At 42.5% G+C, this 23,179-nt stretch overlaps 2 protein-coding genes across 14 annotated transcripts in view; one reads left to right on the forward strand and one right to left on the reverse strand.

Annotated features, from left to right (window-relative positions):
* The window catches only part of LOC106750827, a 35,748-nt gene extending 26,886 nt beyond the window's left edge, over positions 1–8,862 (forward strand). For 10 of the 12 annotated variants that reach the window (XM_014631474.1, XM_014631431.1, XM_014631448.1 and 7 more), the window contains 7 exons: positions 1,908–2,197; positions 4,197–4,515; positions 4,893–5,672; positions 5,734–5,956; positions 6,034–6,219; positions 6,293–6,430; positions 6,836–8,862. In XM_014631474.1, coding sequence (XP_014486960.1) covers positions 1,908–2,197; positions 4,197–4,515; positions 4,893–5,672; positions 5,734–5,956; positions 6,034–6,219; positions 6,293–6,430; positions 6,836–7,054 — 2,155 coding nt within the window. In that variant the 3' untranslated portion in view covers positions 7,055–8,862. The remainder of the gene's footprint in view (positions 1–1,907; positions 2,198–4,196; positions 4,516–4,892; positions 5,673–5,733; positions 5,957–6,033; positions 6,220–6,292; positions 6,431–6,835) is intronic. The other 2 variants (XM_014631490.1, XM_014631482.1) reach the window with 2 other exon arrangements.
* LOC106750895 (lipoma HMGIC fusion partner-like 2 protein) lies at positions 8,364–20,195 on the reverse strand. 2 transcript variants are annotated; one of them, XM_014631515.1, is made up of 5 exons: positions 20,023–20,195; positions 11,997–12,172; positions 10,577–10,849; positions 9,668–9,781; positions 8,364–9,402 (listed from the first exon to the last, which is right to left on the reverse strand). In XM_014631515.1, exons 2-5 carry the CDS (start codon positions 12,124–12,126, stop codon positions 9,260–9,262), a joined length of 660 nt encoding a protein of 219 aa, XP_014487001.1. In that variant the 5' UTR covers positions 12,127–12,172; positions 20,023–20,195; the 3' UTR covers positions 8,364–9,259. The 2 variants fall into 2 exon arrangements, with proteins under 2 accessions (XP_014487001.1, XP_014487008.1); XM_014631522.1 differs by lacking the exon at positions 20,023–20,195 and adding an exon at positions 11,830–11,875 and having other exon boundaries at positions 11,997–12,088.
* Positions 20,196–23,179: the final 2,984 nt, after the last annotated feature.

Consider the following 23,179-nt stretch of genomic DNA (forward strand, 5'->3'; position numbering starts at 1 on the left):
ACCTATCTACCTACCTACCTGCGCGATTTGTTTCTTCGATCTGTTACGAGTGCCGTATATATCATTTTACACGCGCGAGTGCAACTTGGAATCTGTTCCGGCTCAAAGATCGTCTCAATGTGTAATTCTCGTGAAAGTGTCGCCCACTATAAATTATATTTCGCTGATACACACATACATGAATTATACATATATAATTTTAATATACAATAATTTATTCATAGGTGGACATATTATTGTAACAATCAATATCGACATTAAATCATTTTATGCACGATATTTGTATACAAGTCCTCTTTATTATTTCGTTTAGTTCCGTGCATTGGATCTCTTTACGACCTTAGGTCGACAATTTTCTCGTGATAACATATTTGATTTTTTGTAAACAATTTTGCGACAATTGTCAGCGGACGCCAGCCGATATGCGTCTCCTTCCGAGTCGAAATTTTGGTCTTACATTACGTCTACTTGGTTCAATTAATTAAGTCTTCGAGTGAAGAAAAACGGGAAGATCACAATAGAAGATTTTTGAGAAGACTTAATGTAGAACTAAAATTTCGTGCTGAAGACCGCCTGTCGTGAATTTTAAACCGCCGATGTCAGAGCGAAAAAGAAACTCCACTGCATGCAGTCTGATCGCACAGATTCCGCGATGCACCCGCTTGCACTGATTCTGATTGTATGCGAGGTTTATGCTTGTCGGCTGCACCTTCCATTGCTCTCGTCGGTACGCAGGGAGTTCGGTGCCACTTCGCGATCAATTTCAGCACCCACTCCCTCACAATGCTGTTGTAAAATCTATTTCTGCCGTCTTCTGCCTCGAGACAGCCATGTCGCGTTATTGTACACGTTGCCAGATCTTTCTCAGCGATGTCCAGCCGCTCCGACGAGAAATCGGAGGTTGGTCGGCCGGACTCCCCCGAGTGGCACCAGTTCCCGTTGTTCACGTTATTCTCCTCCGGTGATACGTTAGATACGGCAGAAAGCAAGAAGATATCCTTATCGATCGCCGTTACATTGTATGTGTGTCACGGGCCAGAAAGAATCTTGTCGCTGGTGGACACTAATTCCGCGTCGCTTCCTTCCCGCTTCGAGGCGCGCAGAATGTCTGAAAGAAAGAAAAAGCAAACCAATTTGCTGGGCATGCCAAACTTCAGTGGGAAATTAATTCAAATTTCAGTTAAGGGGGGGGGGGTGGTTGTAAGGCGGGTTATGAGTTGATGAGAATTCGATGAAACTTGCATCACTTGCATTGAAATATTATCGAACTGCTCGCGCAATTACAAAAAAAATTGGCCATCCGAGAGCTGAAATAAAATTGAATGAAATATGTTATTTGACGTAAAGATATTTATTATTTGAAAAACCACACGATCCTATTTGTTGAATCAAACATCCGTTTATTTGCTCCGTTCCAAGAGACAAGTTTGTTTCAATTAAAGAAATTTCAACCCGAAGAAATCTTTTTCTCCGTGTGGAAAAAAATCTTTTCGTATTTGTAATATTGTGCATATATATTTACCTAAATTTGGTTTCAAGCCTTTATTAACATTTATCATTTAAATAGTGAAGTAAAAGTATAGGAATTTCATAAATAGTAAACTTATGCGAGTAGTACGCTCCTTTGATGCGCCACTGAATATACGATACTGAGCCTTGCAACCTCCTTAAAATTAAAATTGAAATCTCAGCGAGAAATTCACAGCGTAAATTACGACGTAACGTTTTTCCCACCTGCGTGGGAGGGGGGGGGGCGGCTTGAGAATCCCCGTTATGCAGAGCATTCCTCAGTATCCGCAACTGGCGGTTAGATACTCCTCGTCGCGGTTTTCCGCGAGGAAGAGAGGCGCGGTAGAAATTCGCGAGCCGAGCTCGAACGGGGATGAGAACGCGCGCTGCTTGCGCAGTGTGCACGAGGACCGCGAGGACCGGCGAGGAAGCGGGCAGCCGTGCGGTGAGGTGGCGGGCTTGGACGACGTCGACGACCCCAGCACCGCGACGGTGACGTCGTCGGTACCCGGCATCCGCTCTCATCGACGTAACAGACCGCTCTCCCTAGCCGTCCAGCCTCTCAACTATCACCGCCTCGACCCGGATCACAAGATCGCCGCCAGGCATCATCACCCTAACATGACCAGTCAGGAGAGTATCGGCAGCTGCAGCCTGGACGTCGACCGCTCCGCGTCCGACCGATCAGGTTGGCTATACCACCGACATTATTGCGAAAGATCGCCTGGGTAGCAACCCAGGCGTCCGGAAAATTCCCAAGTCCCTGATACATCAGTCCTGCGCGGAGAAAAATAATTCGACCAATTTTATGCAACCAAATCTGTCGGTTACTATGTGGACAATAAAACGACTTGATAAGAACACACTGATACGAAATTATAGTTTCGGCGCCGAACATATCCTTTAATCACAAAAATAGTCAAGAGAACTAGTTTTCTCATAAGTATTAATATAGTGTGAGTGATAATAACCTTAGACGCTACTACTATCAGATAGGCGCCGGAACCAATTATCATTTTCTATCAGTGTATTAATCGCTCGATTATTTTGCTGAATCTACTAATTATTTTGGCTGTGAGAACAAATTAATAAATACGGGAAAACACTATTTTGTTCTAACAGCAAATTAATGTATCCTAATTCACTTAGCAAAATTTTTTCCATCTTGGCAACACAAAACAGGTTTTGCTTTCATCACGCGAATAATTCGCCAATCTTGTTATGCCAAATAAATGTTTTCGCTGTCGCAACGATGATTTCGCTACAACAGCAAACTTATTTTTCCCCGTGTATTATTCACAAAAAGAAATCTATGTAACCATTGCTATTATCTATCAGGCTGATCCAATGAAATTTCCAATTAATCTACAAAAGCCATAAATAACAATTGGTAATAAACTTTAGACGTAAGAAGACACAAAAACCACGATTTTTACCATTTTTTTCGTGATAGACCTACGATGCGTCGCGGATGTTACCTCAGGTGTTACTCTCAGGATTAATTTTGAGAAAAATCTTGTAATTGTCAAATTCGTAAATTTGCCAAAAGCCAAGATAGCGCTTGTTTAAGAATACTAACGCTTTGATAATTGCCAGTTTTAATGTACCAAATTTTTCCCCAAAAAATCGTTCACACGAACGTGCGATTATTACGAAGAACTCATGCTCGATAAATTGTAAGCCCTTGAGCACGATACATTCCGAATTGAAATTTTGGTCCTACAGCAAGTTTACACTAATTCTACATTAAGTCTCCAAGTGAAAGTAAATTCCCATTTGTAGCATCAAAGGAGGACTTGGAAGACTTGATGTATAATTAAATAGACTTAATGCAGAACTAGAATTTCGACTCTGGATACCCACGAGGAAAATTGCGATTCCGCTAAACTCGTCGTAGAATAATTTGGACAAGAGAGAACCTCGGTGCGATAATAACGTTCCGGCCGGAAGGGTCGTTCCTGGCGGGGAATTTTCTTCGCGAGGGAACGATTAGACGCGTCTCTCAAGCGCGGAGATCGTTCAGCAGAAAAAGATTGTAGACGCGGTGAGGAAGGAACGTGGGATTATCTCTCGAGTCAATTCTCCCAATTATTCTAAGACCGTCTCGAAATTGAAGACCAACCAGCTCTTCGGAGAGAAGCTTCTTCTTAATCTCGGCTCCTCCGTGATCTTCAGCCGAGCGAATTTCCGACGATCCACGGCCCCAAGGTCGGCCCCGGTGGGGTCTCTCCGCCATTACCTCCTCCTCGCGCTTTTTGCCTGCTCGAGATGCCGATCGGATTTAGCCCGAGTGCGACGCCTCTTCTCTTCATCGTCATTCCTCGCGAGAGGGTCCACTAGCCAGTCGATCGCAGAATCCACCGAGTCGATTTTCCGGACTTCTCCCTTCTTCGCGTTGGACCAGTCAGTGCGGAAAATAAGGTCGCGTCAACGATGTGAATAGTTTAACGCGTGCGTTGGTGCTCTTCGTCGAAGGTGAATGTCTCTCCGACGAAGAGCACAGTTGGCTCGCTCGCAGGAGTTGATGGGGACGTGTTGAATCGATGAATTATTGCTGCGACGAAACGGTGCCCAAAGTGTGTGTGCTGAGCCGTGCGATCTGTGAAATCTTGAAATGCGTCGATTGAAATAACGAAGTTGGAGGAACTTGACGAAGTAAACGCGTCAGACCGCAATTCTCCTTTCAGAGAACACTGTGGACTCGGTGTCCGAGAAGACTCTGCACAGCCTGAACTTGTCGTGCAACGGTGAACCGGAGAACTTGGCGAACGGCAGCAGCGAGACGCTGCAGAAGTCGCATCTCAGCCCGGATGAGAAGCTGAACGTCAGCAATGGTCCCGAACAGCTGACGGCGAAGAAGCCTAGTTACCTGGGTCTGGCGTGTAGTATCAGCGGTTATTCGGGTATCACCAGGTACGACAGCAAGCTGAGGGAAGGATTCCGCTCGAGGGACAGCAGCCCCGGCGCCAGGTTGATCACGAGGGACACTAGTCCTGCAGGTTTCAAGTGAGACTTATGCTACACTGGTAGTTTTTACCAATATTGTCAACCGAGTATTTCTATATCGTCTACCGGCTACTCGGATCCAAATTCGTTGATACTATTCGTATAGGTATCTAAATTAGCAGGTACTACCCGGATACCAGGTATTCATAGATATTATTTATATATCCAGCAGCTCCCCATCCAAACTCACGGATACTACTATTTGTGTATCCCTCGAACGGGCTTACAAAATACTACCCAATTACTTGGTTATCCAGGGTTACAAGTACTGCTCTACTATCTCGATTATTTATTCGGGTTTACGGATACTAACTGATAACTTAAGAGCTGACATCACAAAAAAAAGAACGCACTGAGCGAATATCTAAAAATTGCAGATCCAACGAGAATCTCAGTGTTCCGTCGCAGTGTCATCCGCCTAAGAGCCACTCGATATCGCCGTTAGCGATGGACCGGCAAAACGGATTCGCGAACGGCATGAAGGAGGAGTGCAAGGTCGAGACGTACGTAGAGAGCAGAAGCTCGATCACGATATGCCAGGACTATTCGGAAGTCGACAAAGGGGTGTCGTTGCACACAACATTTCCCGACCTCAGTCCTATCAGGAGCAGCACTTCCATTAGCAAGCAAAGCCCCGGAATGTCGCCGATGATGTCCTGCGGCCAGCAGTCCTTTCCGGCGGGTTTCTCCTCTCCCAAGCAGCAGGGTATCAGTAAGGAGGACGTCATAAAATCCCAACTTGCTTCTAATTTCGCTCCTAATCTCTTTCCTAATTTCTTTCTTGCAGTCTCGTTTAGCGACGCTAATATTCTAAACGGTTTGACGACTGAAGTCGAGAGCCAAGCGTTGAACATCTCGTCCAGCAGCGAGAAGTCCTTTATCCAGCAGCGGGTGGAGCGGCTGTACGGACCAGGTGCTTTAGCGCAGGGTTTCTTCTTCAAACGCAGCACCGCTAAGCTGAACGCCACCAGCGACAGTAGTTCCAATAAATCCAGTAATAATAACAACATTTCGACCGACAATGCGAACACAGACGAGTCGTTGAAGAACCTGCCGGTGCTGCGGCACCTGCGCCCGGAATTCCGGGCGCAGCTTCCTGTTGTCAGCACCAGAAAGCCTACCGACGGTACGGAACAGATCATCAAGCCTTTACAGAGGTGAGCGTTCGTGAAAGACGTCTTTCTTTCTTCTCTTTCGACGATAATCGGGCTCTTTTAGGGTAATACCGGTGACCCGGAAGGTCGATCCGAAGAACCCCACGCAGAACAGTGTGGTGAGGAGAATCCCGGTGATCGTCGAGAGCGACACCGCGAGCATACCCGACCAGCAGCCGGCCGCGGCGAAGGTGGTGCTACCCGTGTTGGAACCCAGCTCGACGAACATTGCGAAACAGGAAGCGGAAAAAGTAGTCGAGGAGAAGGATGGACATTACTTCATGAAGGTAGTTCGGATCAAAGAACACGCGTGAATCATTCCCTCGCCCACAATAAAGGACACATTCCTCCGGTGTGTTGTCAGTTATTGAAGCAGGAAACGGACAGGCTGCTCTCGTTGGCTGCATCTGCCGAGGCCGAATTAGCCAGCGGCGACACCATTGCGCTTCCCGAAGAGGCGGCTGGCAAACTGAGATCAGCCGCGGGCAAAGCTAGACTGTTGGCTTCTCAGAAGATGCAGCAATTCGAGGGACTGTGCCAGAAGAACATTGTAAGTGGTTACCTTCCGCTCGTCGTACTCTGATCTCGCGTCTCGGTTAACGTTTGTGATAATACAATTGCAGAATCAGGTACCGGATGAAGAATTCCCGACGACGAACGAGGACCTGGCCGGCTTCTGGGACATGGTGATGCTGCAGGTGGTGCAAGTGAACGACCTCTTCGACCAGATAGAGAAGCTGCGGAGATCGCAGTGGCAAGAGGTACGTCTTTGATTGTTTAAAACGAGCAAAAACAAATGAAGTTTATCATGTTCCTTGATAAGAGAAAAATTTTACGGTCAATGGAGCTTTGAAGAGATCAGCAGTATCATATTTTTAGTGTCAAGGAAGCCATTCATAAATTTAGTACGTGTCAAGCAAAATTATGCTCCCTCCTTATATATTTATTTCATTATCTAAATAATAAATGTTAATTTGAAATACAATTGAGGTAAACGTATATACATAATAAATACGAAAGTATTACTTTTTATTAATGCTGTATTAATGCGTCAGCTGATCTAATAGAGATAATGGGAAGAGGTATATAATTATGCAACAAAAATTAAAAACAATATTCACAAAACGCTCGCCGATCATGCCGTTTAATGTCGTGCGATTTCACAGATCGTACCGGATAAGAAGACCGCGCCGGCCTCGCAGAACGGCAAGCGCCGAGTCATCGCGATCCACAAAGCGAAGCCGACTGCGAACAGCGAAGCGAACAGGAAGGCGCGGGAGGTGAGGGAGCAGGCGCGACGACAGCTGATCGAGGAGCGGAGGCGAGCGATGCGCTCTAAGCAGAACGCCGACAGTTCCGTCGAGATCTTCGCCCCCGAGACGTAACGACGGACAACGGCGCGCTGAGTCGGAGAACTCGGGACGAACGATGAGACACGATCGATCGGCACTGTGTAGAGGCCTCGTGAGAGAAATATAATAGCGCGTGTAGACTGTGACGTAGGGATCAAGCGCAGGATGACGTGCGTGCGTGAAAACAGAGAGATAAGGAAGGAAAAGGATGATCACACGTCGCTATACGATCAGCTTCTGCGAAAATCAAAGCTGCTTATTATTATACTACTACTATTGCTATTACTACCGCTACTACTACTACTACTACTATTATTATTATTATTATTATTATTATTATTATTATTATTATTATTATTATTATTATTATTATCATTATTATTCGATGTCTCATCCTCCGCACGAATCAGGCGAGGAACGGAAAGTTGCGTCGAGGTTACCGAAACGGCAAGGAAGGAGACGCAAGTCGGAGGCGAAGATCCCTCGTTTCAACGCGTCGCGCATTAACGTCCCGAATATCCTAGCAATAATGCGACGCGTCGCGTCCCTCTCGTTCATAGGGATATTTTGTAACGAAGCGCGAGACAGATACTTGCCGCGCAGTGCGCCTTTTTTTCTACGTTGACCGTCAGATACACGTCGAGTAACTTGTATAAGCTCCCTGGAGAAAGTGAATAACCAGTGCGAGAACGATCGCAGAGTCTGATGTGTCGCGCGCGAAGAGTATTCTTACCGATCGGAAGTCAGTCGTCCTCCGGAAATTCATGGAGGTGTCTAGGTTGAGAATCCAGACGATTGAGGCGGGCTTTCCGTCGCGATTTATCGTGTAGCTTACGTATGTAAATAGAATTAACGAATATTCACGCAATCGCACGAGGCCGATCTTCATATTGGGCCGAGTGTTCGCCTAATAGCTTTTTCTATTCGGATATCGACGAAGTTTCCCTGTTCAGAGAGATATGCCGTAAACGGCAGACGAGAGTAAAAAGATTCCTATTATTCTTATTATCATTACAGTCACTGCGATAAACATTTTATTATTATTTTATTCTAATTCTAATTATATACACAGTTAATTGTATATCTTTCTCGCGCGAAACGTGGCCGTATAAATTATTCTCGTTACGCGACGACATTGTCAATCATCGATTAACGCTCTCTGGAGGACGACTTCACCACGTTACGCGCGAGCGAGACTCATCACAGCGAGCACAATTTTTCACTCGTAAGATGATCGTGTTTGATGAATCGTCGCACATATTCGAAGATGTTCGTAGAAGAGAGAGAACGTTGGATGCTATCACAGTCGCCTTCAGCGGATCTACTTGACCGTGGTGGCTCGCTCAACGCGCGTCGCTCAATGTTACATCCATATGAATCTGACATTCCTCGTGATGAGAAACGAAAAAGAAAAAAAGGAAAAATGTCCACAATCTCTTTTCGCGTAGTTGTACGATCGTAGCTTACACTCCTCAGCATCCGATTAACGGTTAGCGGTTCTAACGGCAAGTCATCAACCAAATAACACTATCATACCTAAGTAAAGTAATTCACGAGCACGCGTGGTCGCCGTAACCACGACTCTCGTACTCGCGTTCGCGTTATCAATGTCATTATCTCTCGGTTTCTTTTGTCGAAAGTTTTTTGTAAAAAGAAAAATTCATCTGTGTAATTTATTGATTGTTGACTCCCTTGGTGCCTTCATTATTTATACATGTGTATATAATCGACTGACACAGCCAACAATTTTATGTATCTATTTAAATTATATGTTTGATCGAATTTCACATGAAATCTGTTGATAAATAAGAATAAAACGAATAAATTCCATTATTTATCAATTTATCAGACTCACTGATGTATCGCACACACAAACTGGGACAACGGAAACCGGCAGTGTGGGAGGAGGGAACGCTGCATCTCTCTCGACACGATTCACTTGTATCGAGCAGATAGAAGACAAATGTTTGTGGTGACGGTGATTCATTTATATTTCTTTGCGACACAAAGAGAGACAGAATATAAAATACAGGATTCGACGAATACCGCAGGTCCTCTTCGCGATTAATTACGCTCGATCATAGATACTTTGTATTCGAGAACGCGAGTATAATTTGGTCGACAACAATTTTAGTTCGAACACAATGAGTTGAACATTTCCGGTTTCCCATCGGTCCTTCTTGTGAGCGATCCTTACCGACATATCGGTTAGCGAGGTCGACCCCTTCGCTGGTTTGCTCAGGCTAAGCATATCAGGGTCTTCCCTTCATTCATTTTGTCCTGAATCTTGTCGCTGGCGGTCGACTTCTCCGCCTGTCCGCTGAAAACCGCGCAGAGGAAGGTGAGCACGACGCCGATCGTCGCGCTGTAAAAGGCCCAACCTGAAAGAGAAGAGATTTTAGCTCAATTGGTTGCATTAATTTAAGAAATGTACATTGAAGCATATGAAGTGTATATGCGAAATTCTGCTTCAGTGTGCATACATTTCTTAAACTAGTGCAACCGCTTCGACTAAAAAAGAAAATAAAAATACAAAAATTTATCCTAGTCCAGGACTATAAAAGCCGATCAAAAAATCCGCGCGGCTGTCTGAAGCCTTTCTTAATTTTTAATTTTCAATATCGAAATTTTTATTTGTCTGAATACCAAGACTGCAGTTGGCGAGATAGAAAGCGTCGGCCTCAGGACCACAGATCCTCTGCACCCTCTCGGCGCCCCAACCCGCAGGATACAGGATCATCCCGAAGAGATACAATATTCCTGTGAAGACAAAAATGCGACGCTATATGCGACACGCATATTTTCCCCGAATATTACTACAATTTATAGTGCAATAAATTATTTTAAATTTATATATTATATATATTTATATGTGTTATATAAATATATATTAAATAAATTTATAAATCATTTATTGAACGTAACAGGGTGCTTGAGTCGAAATTTTGAAGCTTTACGCACTTAAGACAGAACAGTTTGTGTTTATTTTTAGGCAGCCTTAGACTGATAAAAATCTGCTGTGACGATATTGACACTTTCTTTTTTGAATCTTTAACTCTATAGATTTCATTTTAATGTTATCTTAACAATTCGGGTAGCACATGTTAATTTCATATATGTTCTTGAAACGCACGTGACGTTTTATAATGATACTACATAAGATACTAACTGTACCATCTCTGGGAATGTATTTTGACGCTAAAATAATGAAAAAAATAATAAAAACGGAAATTTAAGGCGTTATTGGAGTCAAAGCAAGAAGAAATTATATTGCATTAATTATAAAATTATATAAGAGATAATTATATTTTCGTTACTATTTATTATTAGAATTGAAATTTAATTTATTTGGCTATCTTAGCTTCTACTCTGCAGAATTTAACAGAGGGCCGAAATTTCAATTCGGGTGGTCTAAATAAATTGGTAATTCTTTTCTGCGTCGATCGTATCACGACCGTCTTCGAGATCACTTTGCGTTCCTCAAGGAGTCCCAACGAAAATTGGATCATTAACGATCGTACGCGCTTTCGTTCTCCCCTCGTGAAGCAATATTACCAGCTACGGCTTGCGCCACACCCGCCAAATTGAAGATGCTCTTGCGGCCGATACTCTGCACACAGCATCCCAGCAGAGCGGCTATCACAGTAATCGACATCACCGCCAAACCTAAGGACAAGAAGAACAAGGAAGCCTTCCAACATCCTGGGAAAACATTCGAGTCCGTCGCCAGGCCGTCCACGTTGAAGTTCGCGCAATGCGACCTGCCGTACAATCTTGTGCAGCGATTGAAGATCCCGACAGTGGGTGTGTAGAGTTCCGTGCCATTTCCTGAAATTTCGGAGTGAAGTGATGAAGCGAGAGACATACGTACATTGCACTTAAAAAGAAACTCAGCAACTGAACCCAGACTATACAAATTTCTAAAATATATTTTAAGGATACTTAAATGACGTCTTGTAGTTTTTTAGACATCTTTAAGATGTCTTAGAAATTTGTGCTGTCTGGGTGGGGATCAAATAGAAACTTGGCGACAAAAAATATTTCTATTACCGCGACTGAAAACATTCATAAGAACGTTTTTCTCTTCAGCTGTATTAAAACTCGGTTGTAACAACCGAGAGCAATTAAAAGTTTTAATTAAAATAAAAATTAATCAATTAATTTTAATTTATTCTCGATTACACCAACGGAATTGTTCTTTCCGTGTGCGCATGACTAGGGTCCTAAATATAAATAGAGAAGCGCAATTGAATTTATATCGAAAATCCGCCATTTTTTTTCTATGGTGATACTTGGAGCGAACGAGGAAGGAAGAGAGTAAGGAAGAAAAGTCGGATTGCAAGAGATTAATTCAATAATTAATTTAAGTAAATAAGAACCTTACTGAAAATTTCTAAGTGGATTCCCACGGAATTTATGTGAATCCATATATGTGATATTGAAAATCCATATAGGAATCCACATGGTGTGTGAAAGCTCATATAAGAATTTACATGGATCGTTACCTGGAACTTGGGTTTTTGCCCAAAGGCAATCGTGGGATTTCCTGTATGGACTTTTCCCCACCTGGTTTTTTTTTCAACAAGGAATATTCTTCCCCCTATAATTTATAGCTATTCGTTACAATCCCCGTTATAAGCGCATGAAAAAAGAAGAAATTTTATCGAGTCAGATATAGTAAGAGAATATAACAAAAATATTATAACTTATTATGATACATTACATATAGACAAAGAAAATGGGTGATTCAGGCAGCCAGTCAAAATTTACTTTCTTCATTGCGCTTCTCTATTTAAGACTCTACGTACCAGGTAAAAGGAAGAGGGAGAACCCAGAGAACATTAAGAATACGTCCTGAAACGTAAAGACGTCTTTTAGACACTTGGGGAAGCGCGAGACAGCCGACGGACGAGGATGCCGGTCGGCGGGAATATCAACGAAGTTGGCCGAAGGAATACTTATTTCGCACGCTTACTCGTGTCTTTAAACGTTGGTGGCCCGACGAGCCATCTTGGAGTGATGAGGCCCGATAAAACGGCCATCAACGCCGTCAGAGACAAGAGCGTCCACAGCAGGCTGCGTCCGGTGACTATCACATAACACATACTGCCGTTCGTCCTATGTCATTCTCTCCAGATCGCTCGGTCGTGTCTGAAAAAGATCGCGGCGCTTTCAGTGTGAATTGCCCGCTTCGATGCGAAATCTCTATTGCGGCGCGACAAAGTTCGGCGCTTTCCAAGATTAATCGTCTCGACGTGTTGGGTTCGATAAAGGCGGCCACGGTGAAATGAATGCCTTTCACATGTATTTCGAAGAAACGTGTTATTCCTCCTCTCCTCGCGCGGGCATTAAGAAACATAGCTTACACATCTCGGGTTACGAGCGTGGCTAACAGTTCCGACTTCTTATTTTGATTCCACGGAAATCGTGAAAGGGCGCGCGGGATCTTGCGCTCGCTCGTTCAATCCGTTCGACATCGTGGAAGCTCCGACGAGCGCGCGCTCATTGTCTCGTCTCCTCGTGACGGACTGCGAAACTTTCGCGATCATTCCTGGGAGATTCATATTTATAGCCCGGTTTCAACTCACATTTCTTCCCAGCTCAGTGAGCAGAATGTCGACGCATAAGACAACTTTCAGATATTTTTCCGAGTTCTTTAAGACGTTTCTTAAGGAACTCTTAAGGATATTTTCTTATGCGTCGATTCCGTTCACTATGAGTCGTGTATCGGAAAGCCGTAATTATTACTCTACGTGTTCCATGAGAGAGAGAAATTTGTTGCAAATAAATAGGGATGAAAAGAAATGTTACCACACTGAAAATAGAAGTGCTATCGTTCGAGTAATATTACGTGGTTATATATAAAACTATATTATAATTTTATAATAATGACATTGCTTCGGTAATTCAATTATTCATTTTTCATGATGTTGAATCAATAAGATTTACTCGGCGTTGTTGGCCAATTTTATTGCCACAACAGCACTTTTTCCCGCGTATTATCGCTTATGCACTCCGTTCGCAGCTTTATTTCCGTCGCTTGGTGCCGTGCGCTTCTCGCGACCACTTTGGCAACGTGTTTACTTAGGATCACCCCCTAATCGTTGTTTATATTTGCGCTGTCTCAAACCCCCCCGGGAACATAAATGAATCTGAATGACGACATTGACAACACTCCTTCGCGCTCCACGATCACGGTAATTCGACGGGAAGAACAGCTGGGTTTTTTATTTATTGTAAACGTGAAAACCGACTCTGTATCTACATTCGCTGAAAAGATTCGCAGAAAGAACTGTCTCCTCACGATTTCTTCGAGTCTATAAGCACACCACGAAAGGTGCTGTAATGCGTAGAAATTACTTTACATCATTAAAACATAGATAAATATTCAAAATTTCAGAATTGTATGACTTAGTTTTTCCAAGAAAGAAAGAAAAATGACGAATACTCTCTTAGTTGCAAAATTCGGCTCTGTAGGGCTAAAGTCTGCTTGCGCCAATATTATTTTGGTTTATGTCTTCCTAAATAAATAAAGACGGACATATATTTAAGTTTCGCTTAAAGCCAAAATAATGCAACCGGACCTAAGTACGTTTGCAAGAAAGATTCCAAAAACGATGAAATATGATGTCTCCGAGGGATTAAAATATAGGAAAGCGCAGATACCATTGAAAGTATAGTTTAGCGATACTTTGTTACGAACGATATATTTTAAACGTTCAATTAACAACAATTAATCGGCCGCTTTTATCGCTTCCGCTCGATTTTCCGTTCTCTCTGTTCCTTCGCGCATAATCGAGTATTAATGAGCCATGCTCAAATTGACGATCTATGGTGTTCGAACGTACCGGAGATAAGGCGTCGGACGCGTGGGCAGACGCCGACTGAGCCGCGTTCTTTTCATTTTAATTGCCGACTTCATTGTTACGTCGCCGCCACGCCTTCTCGTAATCACGTTGCGGACCTCACGCGGATGCCCTTTTCTCCACCACGTCATGAATTAATACTCATAACGTGCCATAACCGAGAGACTGAAACGCGGACTTCTGGCACTTTTTACATGGAGAGAGGAAAAAGCTTTGATCACATAAGTAACGCGAATGGACAGTCGATGTTCATTAGTAAGATGTGTTAATTCCTCTTAAAAAATTCTTTCAGGATCTAATCGTTATTTGTTTCTTCGTGCGCAAATTCGGGAACGCAATTTTGGCCCCATGTTAAATTTTTCATTTGTTAAAATTTTAACTTGACAAATTTACAGTGAGAGCTAAGGTAACAAAATACAGTTTTAATTCTAATTAAATAATTTATTTCTACTTTGATCACGGTGGTGTCTGGAATTTCCGTTTTCGCTGCATCAAAACGAGTAGTTTCCACTCTGAAATTAATGCGTACATATCCGTGAGAATTGAACAGTGTCTTCATTCGCGAAACGTTATTTTTCCCCTATTATTTTCTCCTTTAATATTTGTATTTGAATCTTTTGTTTCCTGAGTGAACGGATAATTATCTGAGTGACTCACACGAACCTCATATACGAACATCAACGGCTCGCGGTGCGACGTGCAAGCCGAGCGTACACGCCGAATTCGGATTTACAAGTCGGGTTGTTAACGCTCTCTCAGTCGACTTGCGACCTTTTGATCATAACTTACCGGACAGAGGACCCATTGGTGGATGACTAATGGTCGGAGCGTCCGCGCAGCGGCTGGCGAGAGGAGGGACCGGTATATTGCATTCCGCGAAGACGCGTGAACCAAATGAGAAGTTCTAATGCCACCCAAGTGTTCGGGTCGAAGATACTCGACGATCTCTCACAGAAGAGACGGACAAGATCTTTGTTTTTTTTAATAAGATGCTGACGATCGTAGGTTAAATCCGTCTGAGTGCCTTTAACCACCTATTAGGTATTCAACGATTATTTGGCACAAATCTTTTTAAATAACGAAGATTTCAAATAACGAAGATTCATTTTTCACTCGTAAGGAGAAATCGTTCCTGTCGCGAAGAGTCGTCCTTCTGAATGAAAGGGGAAAAGAAGGAAGAGCACCGAAATTTTGGTCCGGCATTAAATAAAATAACTTCCCATTAATAGTACTCCTTTGATGCTACAAAGGAAATTTGCGTTAAGGTAGGGAATGTGAGGATAACTTTCCATTTGTAGCATCAAAGGAGTACAATAGAGATCTTTGAAAACTTAATGTAGAACTAAAATTTAAACTCCGAAGGACTAAATTCTCTTTGTAGCATTAAACTCAGTAAGCAAGAAACATTATTAAGCGAATCTTTTGAAACATATGTCAATTTTATCAATATTTTGACGTAATATCTTATCAATGTTTTTAAACTGTTATTTGATAATGTAATATTCCGAAATATTAAAATTATAGAATGTTACTTTTAACATTTAAGTCAAATATTGTTAACAATGACACAACATGAAGAATTTTGTTTTCATATTTGAAAACGTAACATGTTAGAAAATATCGTTGTAACAACATTGCGTTAATGATTTCTTGTTTACCGGGAAGCAGCGCTTATTGTATTCCTTTGATGCGACAAGTGGGAATTTATTTCTGTTTTCTCCACTTGAAGACTACTAATGTGGAATGAAAAATTTCGAGAACTCCACCGACGGAAGAATTGACGAATTGTCTCTGTAATTTCGAGAGCTCTGTGTAGTGTGTTTAAAAGCACAAGACACCTACCCTTCCTTGCATAATCTCACGAGCGTGTGTACGCGCCATATGCGAGGCAGCTGTTGGACAGGTGCTCCCTTGCATCTCTTGTTTTCGTCTTCCCCTTCGCCCTCGTTCTCCAGATCCAGTCTGTGAGGAGAGAGAGAGAGAGAGAGAGTCTCCTCCTCCTCTTCCTAGCTCCTCTCGGCATCTCGTTTACGGTCGATTTTATCCGCGGTGATTTATCGGCAATTCCACCTGATCTCTTCCCGGCCCGATCGACCGGTCCTAAGCTGCGTCGACCGATTTGTCAGGAAATATTCCAAATGTCGATTTGTCGTGAAATACTCCAAATGCAGACTATATAAAAGAAAATTCTTGCGCGACAGTTACTGAAGAAGTGAATTGTTCACGAAACAAACGAATAAAGGCGCTAATCCCAAATGAAATGTTCCAAACGCGCTTTGTTACAGATCACTGTGCAGTGAGAGAAAAAAAGTGCTTGAATCGACAAAATCGGACGTCAACTTCATTAAAAAAAAATATCGCATCCACTGAACAATCCAGGTAGCAGAAATTTCCAAAAGGACATCTCAAAGACATCCAAAAGATGTCCTATACTTTTTAAGACGTCTTTTAAAAATTTATGTCAATTCGTTACAGCAACTTTATTATAATTTGTTTAACGAATTAAATGTGTTTGAAAAAATGTCGTTCGTTTTAAAGAAAATTTCGTTGATTCTTTTCTTTCCTCAGTGTGGGGTGCAAAGCATCCCACGAAGATAGGCTACTTCAGCTACCAGCGTGCGCTGTTTAGATTGGACGAAAACGATTCGTCAAGTTTATCGTCGGTGCTTTCCGACGCTCATGGTTAACGAGCTTATCTCGATCCTCAGGAAGCCGCCCGCGTTAGTTCACGCGTATTTTTGCGCCAACTAATCGCCGATGGCAAGGTCGGGTCCCCGATTTGTGCTTCAGTCGCGCACAAAGTAACGTGAAGTAGTAGTAGGCAAGTTTAGACCGATATTCGATAAGAGAAATATTTAATTAAAAATTACATTTGAATATTGGGACAATTGATTGATAAATTAGCACCGTTATATTTTCCTTCATATTTACTCACGGTAGGGTTTCTCATTTTTAGCGAACATTGCCGACCGTTCGTGGCTTCATTTATGCGCACACACGCGCGTTCAGCCAATTTGTATTTATGATGTATCGGGCCTCGATGACACAGCGACTGGCTATGCTGGTCTCGAATCAGCCGAGAGACGACCAGGAAGAAATAGACAGAGGGGCAGGAGGAGAGAAAGGAGAGAGAGAGAGGCAATGGAAGACACCCACGGAATGTAAAACGGCGGTCTGACCGCTTGTGGGTTACTACACATCACTTCCGTTCAACTTGATTGCGCGAGAGTGTGAAAAATTCGCGATAAGCCGCGAGTCGCTCGAGAGGACATAATTGCGCGGATACTGTTTCCTCGGAGAAATAAAGGGTGTGGCCTGTGTTAAGAGATTTCGGACAGTTTTGTTTCCTATATTTAGCGGAGAAAATGGAAATCATTTGTAGTATTAAAGAGGGAAAACCTTAGAAGACTTAACGCAGACTCAATATAGAATTGAAATTTCGACTTCTTCTATAAATTGATTCTATAGTCGCGATGTATGTCTGTCTGATGAAAATTTCAAGTTGGACACGAAGAATTCGTTCGTTTCTTCGTAAACTGAGACGTTCGAAAGTTGTCGAGAGCGGAAAACAATCGATCGCGAGCCATTATACACGCATTCTAGCATTCTAAGCACCATTTACGGACATCCCCGAGACAATAATTCCTGCTGCCTAATACGAGATCCAGCTTTGACCCACTTGAGCGTCCCAGCAGAAAAGAAGGTGCGGGGAACCCCCCTTTGTTCATCGAGTTGTTCCCCAGACACGAGTCGCCCGCATTCCTTTCACGGGCACGACGAAAAAAAGCAGACCCCTTCCGCGTGGAAAAAAGGAGTAATAAGGTGAATTTACAAGTGAACGCGGTTGTAACACCGACCGGCTGCGGGCTCTCCGGCAACATCTGGAAACGCGATTTGATCCCGAAAAATCGCCCGCGCTTTGCCGACGGTTAATCCGAGACTGAGGAAATCTCCACAAAATTTGCGGATTTAATCAAGCGTGAAATATAATGCACTATCGGATATTAATTTTATACTTCTCGCATGGAAACCGGAATTTTTTTCTTCGATCGTTTTGGTTCAAGGAAACGAAATTCCTGCTTCTTACGAGACAAATTCGATTCTTGTAATTAGGAATTCTGTTCGAACAAAACTCGTATGATCACAGTGCCACGATTACCTCGATTGACACTTTTCCCATTCGAGTTGCACGCGAGTAAACAGAGCGCGCCATTGCAGTGTCACACGAAACATCCGTCTCATTTCACTGACCGGCGAGAAAAATCAAATTGCGGAGCCGCTCCGCAATTCGAATTCATTTTCGCTGCTTATTATTCGTCTCTCGTGAGGTGGCCCAAAACGGGCGTAACCGGCGGCTTTCGAGGAGCGTGACTCCACCGAGCGAACTGTAGCGCCCCGATTAATGGTCGTTAATTAATTTTGCATGTTACGTTCGCAAGATATATAATAATAACTATTTTTCGAAGAGCTGTAAGTATGAGATTCTGGCGGAAATTCTGGAGAATAAGAGCCCCGAAGTAACGCTTTAATCAGCGGGCGTGTCGTTACACCGTAATTTGTAGCAATTTAGTGGGTGCGTCGGTCGAAATTAATATTAACGACCGCGAGAGCACGTCGAGACGCGTTTCCGTGAGGGCCCGGGAAGAAATTTGAGAGAGGGAGTGCATAATTCATAGTACCGGGCGATTACGGCGCTCCCCGATCGCATCGTGATGTAAACACTCGTAAATCGATGCAATTGGCGAAGGATGCGAGAACGAGAGGAGGAAGAGGTCGCGACGATTTACGTGAGACGGGCGCACTGCCGTCGTGGGATTCCTTCTCTGAAGGGAAACAAATCGCTGAGAAGATCTCATGACGGAAATCAGTCGAGCCGTGACGGAGATCAATCATTCTTGATCGATTTCTTTTCTGCATAGAAGCGGTCATTTCTGATCGTATCTATTTTTTAAATTAATATTCTATTTCTTGCGTAAAAAATGGGAAATTTTTGACATTTGATCAAGGAAATGATTGATAAAAAGTCATAAAATTTCAGACTATTTTTACACAAGAAATAGTGCATTGATCTAAAAAAATAGAAACAAAAATGGCCGCTCGATACTTCCAGTGTTAAAGTGATCGCAGAGACAGATCGAGTCTTTTTATTTGAAGACGTCGCAGAAATTTCGCGACGCGTTCTTTGCGAATAAAATCAGCCGAGTAGAATTCGTCTTCCGTCAATGTAATTTTCGGTACCTCTAGTAGAAAAATTTTCACAACGCAAATTACCTTCACCTTTGACATATATCGTTAATTCCCGAATCAAGTGCGCTTTAGCGATTAAGCGTTTTTTTTTATAGTTCCTAAGAAAATTTCAGTTCAAGATGTATAACCAAAGAGCGAAAATTTCAGGATAATATATATCTTAAAATGATATTTTCTCGCAGCGTAATCCGATTATATCCCGATAAGAGGTAGTGTGTTGATATTTTTTCATTGTTATGCAGATATTCTCTAAATCTCTCGAAGTGAAATCTCATTCGAAAACTAAAGTGACAGCCGAAAATTCAAATGATTTTTCACACATACAGAGTGAATTTGCTACTCTGAATAGTCGAATGAATATTTTCACTCGAAACTGAAGAGTGATGTGTTCCATTATCACGGGAACGAATTCATTCTAATCGCTAGAAACATTCACTTCTACGGAGTCAGAATCTACTCTAAGTGAAACATTCACGATTTCGTGTGTCAATATTATCGCTTCGAGTGAAAATACTTTTCACTCGTTTCGATTCCACTCCAAGAAATTGAGAGAATGCGTCAGTCTCTTCAAGTACGGCTACATGACTAATACTCAATTCACGAATAACCTGCAGAATATCTTCGAATCTTTTCCAAAGATTTACCTGATTCTTCGCCAGGATATTTCAGCGCACGTTATTAAACATTCTATTCTATTACATTCTAGAAAGTTTTTCGAACAACAATGGCCTTTGGTACACACGCCGATGAAATATATTTTGATAGACGTTCGGGCGCGATTCGGACAACAAAGAGTTACGCGTTTTCCAAGAAGACTCGATTTACTTCAAATAAAACCGAAGGTCTCGCGAATAAATCAGTCGAGGAAGTTGATAACTCGTCGCTTACCTCGCTCTGGATACTTTTCAGAGAAACGAGATCGCCATTCCGTCCCGGTGTCTTAATGTTCAGTCGAAATTCGAAGTGAATATGCACACCTCGAACGTCCGCGGGAGAGGAACGCGCACGACCACCACTTCACATGCAGCTCTCCGGACGCGTGAAGCGAGACTGAGGAACGCGCGGCGTGGGTCGTACCGGCGCTGTAACGAAACGCGAACTCGTCAACCATCGTGTGCAGGCGACGGTCGAGATATCATTTCAAGGATCGGCCAGAGTGATCCGCTCGACATTTTTCTTGAATCTTGCATCCGTGAAGAATCTCTTCTCACCTTCCCCTTCTTCTGAAAGTCTTCGCACGTGCCGTATGCTGGGAAAAAAAATGATAGGATTTCTCGCATGGGCGAAGGAAATTCGTCAGACGTTTAATCGATTGAATGGTTGCTGCGATGAGTTGTCGATTACAATGATTGTGATTTTGTGTCGGCAACTACAGGTTTGTTTTCTTTTTAACTTTTGGCCGTTAAACAAGTATGTAACCCAGCGTGGAATGGAAAAGAAATAAAGTTCCAGTACAGCACCTCGGTCTGTCTAATAAGAACGTGACCGATTTATAAACTATTTATTATAACAAAATGATAAAAAGATATAAAAAAATTACATACGTACTACACAATACAACAATTTTATATTAATACATTGTCCAATCACTGCCGTTGTCAAATATTGCCTTCCAAGCATACTTTCCATCAATTTTACAGCATCCTCTCGAGATCAAGATCGCCACATTGAACGAATCTGTGTACACTTCTTTTCCACCGTTATTACTCGGACGTTTTCTATAGGACTTGCGTCTGATGACCAGACCTAGTGTTTCGACGTTATTTTCTTCCTTCCATTGAGAGCAACGACGACTCCAATGTTTTGGGTTGTTGTCCTTTTAAAGGTTCTGAAAACACTTTTTTCCACTGATTAATGTTCTCTGATAAATTTTGATTATCTTTTTGGCATTCAAATTTTCCGTAGGGTAGATCGAAGCGAATTGGACCACTGAGATAATCGGATCAATACAAGTTTTGAGACAGTTATCGTTAAATTTTTGTTTCTCAAACGAGCTGTTTTATCGTTCTAGTTACCTCCGTGCGCTTCCTTCGACATAAAAAACTAACGACAATTGTCTCGAAACTTATCCGATTCGGTCTATTCCTAAACTTCGATACTCACCATTAAATACTCGTATGTCGTTCTTTAGCGAAAGTCGGACTTCTTATTAGACAGACTGTAAAACAGAAAATCACAAAAATAATATCAAAATGGGAAAGTGATCGAATTTATTAGAATCACTTCCTCATCATTTCGATGTCATCGTGATTTTCTGTTCTACCTGGGATTAGTTAAGCCAAAAGAAGATTTCCTGTCTTCCCCAATTTTATCGATCCAACCGTTTGTTTCTCAAGCGTAGCGACCATGAGAGTTGCTTCGTACAACGAAACCTCCCCCTCTTTCTCCCAGCAGAGGCTGGGAAATTATAATTCTAATTTCGTCTTTTTCCACCTCTTCTCTTACCGATTGATCATTCTCGCCACGTGCGCGATCGATCGAACGCAACTGTCCTCAGTCGTAACAACGCGATGTGTCATCGATCTTTGTACGGGCGTTTGCAGCGACGTCATGCCCCGCTGTAATTACAGATTTTAATCCCCGGCCCCTGGACTAGTCGTTATCGCGTTATGCCGGCCGCTGCCTACTTTTTCCTTTTGTATATTTTCCCGATGGCGATGTGGTCGTAGGGGCTAGCCACCCCTATGTTGTCCCAAAGCGTCGAGTTACGTTTCATCTACGGGGGGGGGGGGGGGGGGGGCAAAGGGCTTTATGAATTTATGACTCGNTTTATGACTCGTGTCGACGCTTCGCTACACGGCGCTAAGTTCCGTTTAGCTCTGGCCCGTTAGTACATAGAGTACCTCGTAAAATATCTCTTGTTCGTTGATCTTACCTCGATACCTTATTATTACACTCGTAAAACGATGAGTAGAATTTCTATCTCCGTTCCAGGAGGATAGTGCTTCCGTAAATTTCATTCTCTCAAAAAAGAATCTGCGACAGATGATGTTAATTTTGGGTACGCAGCTAACGATACGCGATTTCATTTTCCAATGCGAATATTCGTGTATAATATGCGTGCATCATGACCGTTGAGATTATTCGGTGAATTGACAACGATGCTCCCAAGCAGCAATCATGATGCACAAATATTCCAAAATAATGATCAGAAATTCTCAACATTATTACGCTTAGGAAATAGGATAGCACTAATGGAGTCGTCATTTATTCTTTCATTTATTATCCGGATATTTCTCAAATTCCTCGAACCGGATATTCATCACCCGAGTACTGTAAGTACTCCGCTGTTTTGAAATGAGGAACCCTTTTGTGAGCGAGTATATACTTGCTTCCAATATAGTGTGGACACTTTTTTTCGGAGTGATTTAGAACGATAATCTTCAAGATGAACTTAAGACGATCTTAAATATGAGATCCGATTCTGAATACTGATTTTAGTCTTTTTAGTCTGAATCCACAACAGGCTCTAGCAATTTAAAATCACACAAAGAAAGAAGCAAATAAAAAAATCGATGTAATGACTTTAATGTTCAAATAGATGCAGAGAGCATAAGAAATATGTGAAAGTTTCAATCCTTCTTCAGCGCTAGCGCATCAGCGCTAATTACAATTAAATAATGATGTCTGTGTTATGGAACACAAACAACAATATGAACATTGATGAAGACAGTTGGCAGAGTCTTAAAATTAATCGGAAATTGAGTTCAGATGTTCGAGAGCAATGTCTGTTGTCCATCAGCCTATAATATTCGTGTTTCAGGCTTAACGTATGGAGCAAATCTTTAGCTTTCTGCTCTAAGCAACAAAATGTAACGTAATTTCTGAGACTAAAAAGGCGTGTTCCAAAACATCGCGATACTTAAATCTTAGGAATTGCGAGCGTTTGGTAGCACCGAGCTGCTTTTTGCTGGAAATAACGTTAGAATTTAGTGCTTAGAGTAAAAGGCCCATTTACAGATCCGAACTTACGTTCTTCTCACGATAAGTTCGTCGATTTGAAGGAAACCGCGCTAAACGACGTTACCGGCCTCTATCCACGTAA

Source organism: Dinoponera quadriceps, unplaced genomic scaffold, assembly GCF_001313825.1.
Source record: "Dinoponera quadriceps isolate SergipeBrazil2010 unplaced genomic scaffold, ASM131382v1 scaffold46, whole genome shotgun sequence".
Classification (NCBI taxonomy): Eukaryota; Metazoa; Arthropoda; class Insecta; order Hymenoptera; family Formicidae; genus Dinoponera; species Dinoponera quadriceps.